An 8,907-nucleotide genomic window follows, 5' to 3' on the forward strand; every position below is an offset into this window, starting at 1 on the left:
TGACAACACAATTTACTGCATTGATTTGAAATAATAGCATTCTTCACATTTAATAACCATTAACCACAAGATTGGAAATAACTATAGCTAATGTCAATTTCTGGAAGCGAAAGGGCTCCAGTGAAATATATTCAGAAATTACCACTCCAATTCAAGTGCCCCAACTGAGGTTGCTGGTATGCACCCACTTGTGCTCCGGGAGCCTGAGCAGCCACACCAACTCCCACGTTACCGCCCATGGCAGGGCCCATATGATGAGGACTTGCAATAGTAGGGGGCTGAAGGGAAGGATGGTACATGCCTTGGAACTGCATATGGGAGGGCTGTGCAGCAGCCGCAGCAGCATTGAAAGAGGCATGACCGCTGTGTGAAGTCAAATATGCAGTAGGATGAGGCGATTGGGCGGGAATGTTGTAATAGGACGACTGCATACCAGAAGCATCCCTTGCGCTCATCCAAATTTCAGAGGTCTCCGCCTGTATTTTAGAACATGTAAGAGAGGAGGGAATTACAATTGGTAGATATTAATTCAAGACAAATGATTTCCAAGACTTGTTCTAAAGAGAAACGTCAAACGTGCCATATAGCCAAATATCAATTCTTTGAAATATAACAAGCATGATATAGAGTTGCTTTAGCTACCTGAGGGTTTGGAACATAAAGACTATCTTTATACTTTATACGAGATGAATCATCATGACCTGCGGTGCTGGCAACAACCCCAGGAGCATTAATGGCATAACCAGCAGGACTGGTGAAGTTTCCAAAAACAGTTGGAGTACCAGTAGGCACAGGCTTGAACTGTTGGATACCATACTTGACACCACTTGGAGTCCCATGGGAGCTATTTCCGGGCATCAGCAAGTAGCTGCTACCATTTGAAGGATGAGGATATGTGGGACTATTGGAGTAACCAGGCATTGGCGGAACATAGCCAGGAGGCAAGAATTGACGATACGGCATCATGTTAGCAAAATGGGAGAAGTGAAGTTGGGGATACATCTGGGCGAACTGCTGCTGTTGTTGCTGCTGCAGCTGCAGCTGTTGCTGTTGCTGCTGAACCATTGCAATTGTGGAAGCTGGAACAACATTTGTTGCATGTGAACCAAGGACCTGTATGCACAAGAAGTTCAACGTCATCAGACAGAATATAAAGTTCAAAACTAAGAGTCTATGTTGAGAAATAAGTAGTATATTTAGTGGCACTGAAAAACTCCCAAGGATTTCTAGTTTTTAAAATGATTATATATAAGAAATCTACCAAACCAACTTCTATGTTATTTATATGCAGCGCAGAGCATATGACCCCTTAATTATTTGGTTAATGAAACAAATCTAAGTACGGGTATTGTTAGCATCAGTGTGGCTGTGAATGCATGCAACCAGCGGTAATAAATATGACCACAATGTGTCCGGTAATAAGTACAACTAGATAAGAGTGTATATAGGTTGGTTCTGTGTGACAGGCACAGCATACGACTAAAAAGGATTCATGCTTAATTAATGGCATACAATAGTTCGATCCTAACCTCTTGAGATGACGCAAGGCTTGGCCCTCTAACATTTTCATCAACAACCGGGCGGAAGTAGGAAATATCATAAGCCATTTGGGGATCATAACCCTGAGGGCAGTAAAAACAATTAAACATGTTGAAGCTTCTCTTATGAATACATCAATTGGCTCAAAGAAAGTTATGTATTCACTCACCGAGAAGCTTGGCAGTTCAGTCAGATCATGCTGCTGTAGTGATTCGGGAGTATAAGATGGGCTGTTGCCACGCATCAAGCCAACATCAGCATAGTCATTAAAGTTCTGTGAACTTGAAGAGTCTTTCTTCTCAGTCCGATCAGACAGATCATCTGAAGCAGGCGAATTGGATTCTGAACTTCGGACAGAGCCATCCATCATCTCTAAGGATTTGGTAGTAACAGGTTCATCTCCTGAGGTTTCAGTGGCAGAGACTGAAACACTACAAATTTACATTGCTTAGTCATTTTTAGTACAACTGTAAAGAAATAAAAAATTAGTAGGAAAGGGTAAACAGATACAAAACATAAGAGTACAAGTATAAAAGTAACAATATCCATATGCATGTCAAGGCAAACATGAAACTGACTAAACTTCCCAACGAAGAGAACAAGTAATTAAATTAGTAAGAAAGGGTAAAAAGACACCAAAATAAGAGAAGGGAAAGAAATTCATAAATAAGCATCTGACAAAGTTAAATGAAAACAACCTTCCAGAAGGATTGGCAGATAATTCTTCTACGGCATTAGCAGCCATGCCAACTGAATTAGCAGATATTTCAAATTCAGCGCCTATACTGCCAAAGGTCAGACGGCATCTGTCTGCCTCAGAGACGCGGATATGTGCAGCTATAATCACATTTTGATTCTCAGAAAGATCCAATTGCGAAATGTTATCTTGCAAACCAGCTGCTTCTTTTTTCGTGTGTTCTGGATTGTCTGCGGGAGGAGAGACTGTCTTTGCACTTGGTTTTATACTTGCTTTTGGCTTCCATTCCTTATTGGGCTGATGAGCTACAGAAGAAAGATTCAGTAAGCTCACCAGATGCTATAAATGTAGTATAAGGAAATAACTATAGGGAGTATTCAACTTTAGTCACTAATATACAATCTGAGGAATGCAAAATACCTATCTTGCCTTTTTGGTGTCCAATGAGTTGATGAGAACGGCTACCATAGGAATTACTGGAAAATGATCTCCCAGCAGGTGGACCAGCTACAGCAGAGTCAGATGCCACATTTTGGTTTGAGTGGCCATTCTTTGATTTAGCATTAAATGACTGCACAGACTTTTGCGATTGCCCATCTTGTCTATTTTGCGCATTTGGCAAAGATGTGCCTTGAAAAGATGATGGTTTAGGAGAATTTTCAGATGACTGGCGACGAGGTCCCACTACTCCAACCTCCCGCCTGATGGCCCCAACATTAGCAGCAGGCCTAGAATGAAGTGATGGTACGTGAACAGGATCAGAGGAGGAAGAATAAACACCCACGACGGAGCTACTGGACAAATTTGTAGATTGTTGCTGGGAAGCATTTGCCTTTGTTTGCACATGTGAAGTAGCACTCGGAATTGGAAAGCGCTTATCAACAGCCATTTCTTTCCTGTCATTACCAACTGAAGCAGCATCCTTAGTTTGCCTTGTTTGTGAATCAGCGGTCTTGACAGACTGAGATGAATGCTGAAATACAGCAGGTTCTTGACGTCCAGAACCGCTGGGAGAACTGTGAAAGGAATATCTTAGAAAGCTACTCATATAAGACACAAATTACATAAAAAATGGTTTAGTTCCAAAAGTGGAAGTGACAAGGAACTGTACCACCATCTTCAATAAGGCACAGACAACGAAAGCACAACTAGATCAAGTAAAATTCAATCCAACTATTAGTACCTCTTCAATGACCCACTAGAGATCACCCCTGGACTTTTTGAAGTTGAATTTAGGCCAGGCTTTGAATCTGCGACGCTAGTATGATTGACTCTATTGTCACGAACAACACGGAACTCCCGAGTGCCCCCTGCATCCAGTTAAACTACACCCATTACTGAAATGAGATAGGCAGCAAACTGAAATGGAGAAAGATGGAGACCATTTTTGCTACTGATTTTTAAGGCTACTGAAGAAATAAAATCATTTAAACTCGTCAAAAATATTTCACAAGGATTTTTACCCTTAATGATATTTAGTCAAGCTCCAGCTCAACGAGCTCGAGCTTGGCATGGATCTGCTCAGTAACAGCCCTGGGTATACCAGCAGTCATGGAATCATCCATTTTCCATAGGAAGGGCATTTAATCGCAAGAATATGTCACCTACTACAGGAATTCCAATTCCACAAGAAGTTGTAAACACATAAAACTTTTTCAGGAGATCTTATTACCAGATGCAGTATTTCGAGAGGTTCCCCCTCTTCGAGAACTATGGTCAGGATAAGTATTATACTTGGCAGGCATACGTGCAACATCATTGTTTTTCTTGGGCTCCACTGCAGTGTAACTATTTTGCACTGGATTCGGGGTCTGCAGATAGAACATTGGTAAGTTCATACTTCATGCATCGTGTTAGGTATATAACTTCAATAAGCTAGAGTAAAATTGAGCCATGACAACCTCTTAAATCGCGAAATATGTCAACTTTAACATATTAAGATCATGCAAAAAATAAAATAAAAGCAGAGGGAAATTCTTAGAATAAAACTACACAATTAACAATTTATATCGACCTTACCACTAAACATAATATGAATATTAATATGAAATCCAAAAATATAAGACAGCCATCTATACCTCTTTCTTCCTATCTCTTCTTCTCTTCACCTCATGGAATGGATCTGCATAAAAAACAACTATGTAGCATAAAGTACTTGGTAGTAGAGAATATAGACTATAGAGCAAAGAAAAAATTGGCTTCTCTACAATAGACAATGAATCAACACTCCAGAAGAAGTTGTAGTGGTGAGGTTTTTTATAGAACTATTAGATGAATGGAATAAATAAATGGATTGATAGGTTTTCTACAACAATATAGGGATAGGCTTCTAGCTAAGTGCAAGAAATTTTGGTTCCTAGGTGGACGAATATGCTTTCATATTCTCTCTGTCCTCGCCATTGTTGCAAGCAACGAATTATGAGTGATTCCCTTAAAAGGTTATTTAAGTGCCTAATACAACACCTATTTCTTGCACCAACCTATGCACTACCACAAATCACATGAAAAGAATTCAGAACTACTCAAAATAAATACACAGTATACTACAAACTTGTTTCGAAGATACAATTAATATCTGCTGCGGAGTCAAGATAAATGATTCGTATGAGCTCCACCCAGTCAGAGACCAACATTTCAATTTCCATAATTACCTCTCTTATTCCACATGCATTGTAGAGAAACCACAAATATCTTCATGCACAAACAAATGCACTTAGCTAGAAACAAACATTAGCTTGTTAACCTCACCCTGATTGAAATTCTCAGCTTTCCATACAAAAAAAATTCAAAACACAAGAATCCAACCCGAATTTGAAAAAGATAAAAATCTATACATCATCAAGAAATGAAAGGGAAAAAAAACCAGTCTTCAAACGAAATAAACCTTGATTGAGCAGTTTCTGGGTGGTTTCGTTAGGATCCATGTTGGTCTCTTTAAGCACCACGTAAATATCAGCGTCAGAATGGTTTCCCACAATCTCTTTAATCGATTGGATAGTTCTCCGCACTCCCGCCGATAACACTTGCGCCCCGCCGTCGATTTTCGCACCGGAAACCATCTCCAGTCCAGCAATCAAGAGAGGATCAGCAGTCCGAAAGCGAGAGTCACTTCGTCGAGACAAAAATCGGAATAAATTATCCGATAACGAACCCTAATTTGAAGAGACTATGGTTTTGGATTGAATGGGGTTTTCAGTTTTGTATTGAAGGAAGAAGAGTACGGCTGAGAGTGGGGGGTTTGGGAGGGGAGCGAGGGTTTTTAGGAAATTAGGTTTTCAATAATTGTGAAAATTTGGGGGAAATTTGAAATGGTTTAAGTGGAAATGGAAGTGAAACTAGTTGCGGACTAAGAACCTGAAATTACCAAAATGTCCATTTTGGATTAAATGTATTTGCATGCTATTCATTGTTTATCACATACGACTATTTATCTCACCCTTATAGATTGTCATTTTAATACAATCCTATATACAATTTATGTATATTTATCTTTTCTCGATAAAAAATTATTGAGGAAACAACTAGATCTTTCTTTATTGCTTCTTGGCGATCGAAAAATAAAGAACCAATTTAAAAAATTACACATTTTAACCATTATGTCCAATTTGTCTGATGTGCTCTTGGCTCGACTTTGTTTGTTATCTTACATTATAACCATTCATAAGTCCAGAGCCTTTGTCCTAGCGGCAAGGAGCTCAGACATTATTGCATGAGGTGCCGAATTCGAGCCCACCTCTTGACATCAGTTGTAATTTCCTCCTATCTATAGTATAGGAGTTTATTTGTAATTTCCTCTTTTATATAGGAGTTAATTTTTGAAAAAAATAAATAAAAATTCGTTAGTGTTATTAATAGAGTAGTTGATCAGGGTACATTGGGTAATGCTTGTTCAACAAAAACCAGAATATTTATCAGCATATTCTCAAAAGTAGCATTAAATTTACTAAAAGAAATGGAAGCAACTTGAAACAGAGATGAGAAAGAAGCTGAATTCTATAAAAGAGAAATAAAGTTAAGCCTTAATCCTACAACAAATAATAATACTATACGAATAAACAAAATCCCCAATCAGAAAGTTAACATTCACAGGTTAATCCTTGATAATTTAGAACAAGGAATGGGATAAATGGACCAGTCTTCCAAAAGGTACAGACCTCTAAGGGTTTGCAGTCTAGGCTACGGCTACTGGCGAGCTCTCTTGTTGCTGCACGAGGGGCACTTGTACTGCTTGATGTGCTCGGCTCTGGCAGGAGTGATCTTCACGCATTTTCCATGAAACCACTTCTCGCATATGTCGCAGCAAATCCAGAATTCATCGGATGCATAGTTATCGCCACAGGCACCACATAATGTGTCCCCGTGCTCATCCTCATCTTCCTCGTCTAGAATGCCATCGTCTTCGTCTTTTGGCTGTGACTGCGGCTGTGGCCTTGAAAACTTTCCAGGAGTTTCAGCTCGCTGTCACCAAAAGAGTGAAATGTATTACCATCAAGAAGTTGATAAATAAAGTGCACGAGGAACAACTGGAACAACAGTTAAACATCAATGAAGATGCACGAACCTCTTTGAGATTACTGCTTACCGGTTTGGGGTTTGACTTTAACTTGTTGCTACTGTGATTTGAGATTGAAGATTTCTCTTTCTGCTGTTTTTTGGCAGCACCAGTCACAACTTCAAATACAGTCGGTAGATCATTGATCATGTTGAAGAGCCGCTTCCTGTACCCAAAAAATTAATCCACGAACATAAATATCAACTCCAACAAAACTTTAAGCACATTTAATGATAGAAATGCTCAATATCTTAATGCTATGGAGCCCATCATAAGTAAACAATAGTGCTTCATGCACTAATTGGGAATTTGGGAGAGGCTTGCAAACAGACAAACAAATGCTCAATAATCAGTACTTTTTCCCAAGTTTTCTATAAAATGGATAATCCTAGAAACTGGTCATCCAGGCAGACCCTAATTCAAAAAAAAAATGGAGTCGCATCTGAAACGAAATCTTGAAGAAATTCAAGAAACTATCAGAATCACTATTACTAGTTAGAAATACAGTTGCCCATAGAGCCACGCAGATAAAATAGCTGTATAGGAGGTACCTGTCTGCTTTATCGAATCCAAACCTAGCACCAAAGTAGAAGGAAACAGCAAGCAACCAAGCGTCGCTGTGGACAGCAACGAGAGATAACCAGTCCTTTTCTTGCATCCCATCCCTAGCAAAGTTGATACCTAAAGCGGGCTCAGGGAGTTCCGGTGGAACTTCTTCAGCAGGTAAATTGACCTCCCATTGCTCACTAGGAAACCCGTACAAGCACAAATTCTCCTTTTCTGAAAGAAAATGTAAATAATATTAACTGCATCCGACAAGAAACAAGAAACATGACATAAGCACTTTTCATTTATACCACAATCTTAAGACGAAATGAACCAAATAATACGACAATCAACACCACCTACAATCTAACACAGAACGGAATCTGCTTCCATATGCGACACTGCGACAGTACCACTATCATTTACAATAAACACAAAAGAAGTCGCTAAGCACCATTATTGCAGAACATAAACATAATGTCAAAGGATCAAATAAAACTGCAAGACGTAAAAACCCCAATGCCACATATCAACAAACATACGACACATGTCGACAGCGCACTGAATAGAAGTCATCAATGCACACGCTTAACAAACTATCCCTCGTGCCCGTTACATAACAATGAACACATAGATCTTTAAGAAAACCGAAATTAGAATCTTTTATTGAATACAAAAACAAAAAACAACGAAAAATGTGCACTGCTGCTCAATTCAAGACCAGGTACTTGAGAATTTATATGTGAACAACTATATAACTCACAAATTACATTCGCAGTGACACACAAAACTGCAATAATATAAAACACGTCTCAACTCTCAAATATCCAAACAAATCCACTCTCATTTCCAAAGTACATTAAACCAACAATCACCAGGAGCTGATAGAAACAGAACCCCTTAACAACTTTTAAACAAAAGCACACATTCAAAAACCCAAAACCACTGATTCAAAAATCAAATCAAAACCCTAACGAACACAAATCAACCTCAAATCCACTCCACAACACACTCTCTCCGCACAGAATCAACAAAATCGAAGCCATTCCCCGAAAAACGGCTAACACAGTAACATCAAACCAGCGAATAAAACAGCAGAGAAAACCTAACCAAAAATTACACAAACGCAAACCAAAAATAACCATACCAGGATCACACTGCTGGAAAAATTCTTCAACATCTGCAAAACAAAAACAAAAAATTAACCACACCGCGAAAACAAATCGACAAAAAAACACCACGAAACAACAAATGCAGCTACGGAACGGAACAATTCAGCACCGAAACAGAAGAATTCAACACGAAAACCTACCTGTAGTGAGAGCTTTGATGAGTCCAGCTCTCCTGCCCTTGAAATCCCTAAAAACTTCCTCAACAGTGCGGGGATTGTAGCCTGCTGCATCCATTAATCTCTCGAGCTCAAATTTACAACGGAAATCAAATGGAAAACGCAGCAAAAAAAAATGTCTGCGTGGGTTTTATAGGTAGAGGGGATAATAAATAGCAGGAGAATTTCAGAGAGAGAAGAATGAATGAGTGAGATGGTATTGTATTGATGGAGCGGATTTGAATC

At 39.2% G+C, this 8,907-nt stretch overlaps 2 protein-coding genes across 4 annotated transcripts; both read right to left on the reverse strand.

Moving 5' to 3' along the window:
- On the reverse strand, positions 1-5,533 carry LOC121769295 (GBF-interacting protein 1-like). Of its 2 annotated transcripts, none has more exons than XM_042166054.1 (10): positions 5,121-5,533; positions 4,315-4,358; positions 3,909-4,047; positions 3,420-3,546; positions 2,666-3,252; positions 2,238-2,541; positions 1,709-1,970; positions 1,530-1,622; positions 643-1,113; positions 1-476 (listed from the first exon to the last, which is right to left on the reverse strand). In XM_042166054.1, exons 1-10 carry the CDS (start codon positions 5,293-5,295, stop codon positions 132-134), a joined length of 2,547 nt encoding a protein of 848 aa, XP_042021988.1. In that variant the 5' UTR covers positions 5,296-5,533; the 3' UTR covers positions 1-131. The 2 variants fall into 2 exon arrangements, with proteins under 2 accessions (XP_042021988.1, XP_042021987.1); XM_042166053.1 differs by having other exon boundaries at positions 2,657-3,252; positions 5,121-5,532.
- A 678-nt stretch (positions 5,534-6,211) lies between these two features.
- On the reverse strand, positions 6,212-8,907 carry LOC121769024 (PHD finger protein ALFIN-LIKE 4-like). Of its 2 annotated transcripts, none has more exons than XM_042165671.1 (5): positions 8,647-8,907; positions 8,482-8,514; positions 7,340-7,568; positions 6,798-6,954; positions 6,212-6,694 (listed from the first exon to the last, which is right to left on the reverse strand). In XM_042165671.1, the coding sequence occupies exons 1-5, from the start codon at positions 8,738-8,740 to the stop codon at positions 6,419-6,421; spliced, it is 789 nt and encodes a 262-aa protein (XP_042021605.1). In that variant the 5' UTR covers positions 8,741-8,907; the 3' UTR covers positions 6,212-6,418. The 2 variants fall into 2 exon arrangements, with proteins under 2 accessions (XP_042021605.1, XP_042021606.1); XM_042165672.1 differs by having other exon boundaries at positions 6,819-6,954; positions 8,647-8,906.

This window comes from Salvia splendens, chromosome 15 (genome assembly GCF_004379255.2).
Source record: "Salvia splendens isolate huo1 chromosome 15, SspV2, whole genome shotgun sequence".
Classification (NCBI taxonomy): Eukaryota; Viridiplantae; Streptophyta; class Magnoliopsida; order Lamiales; family Lamiaceae; genus Salvia; species Salvia splendens.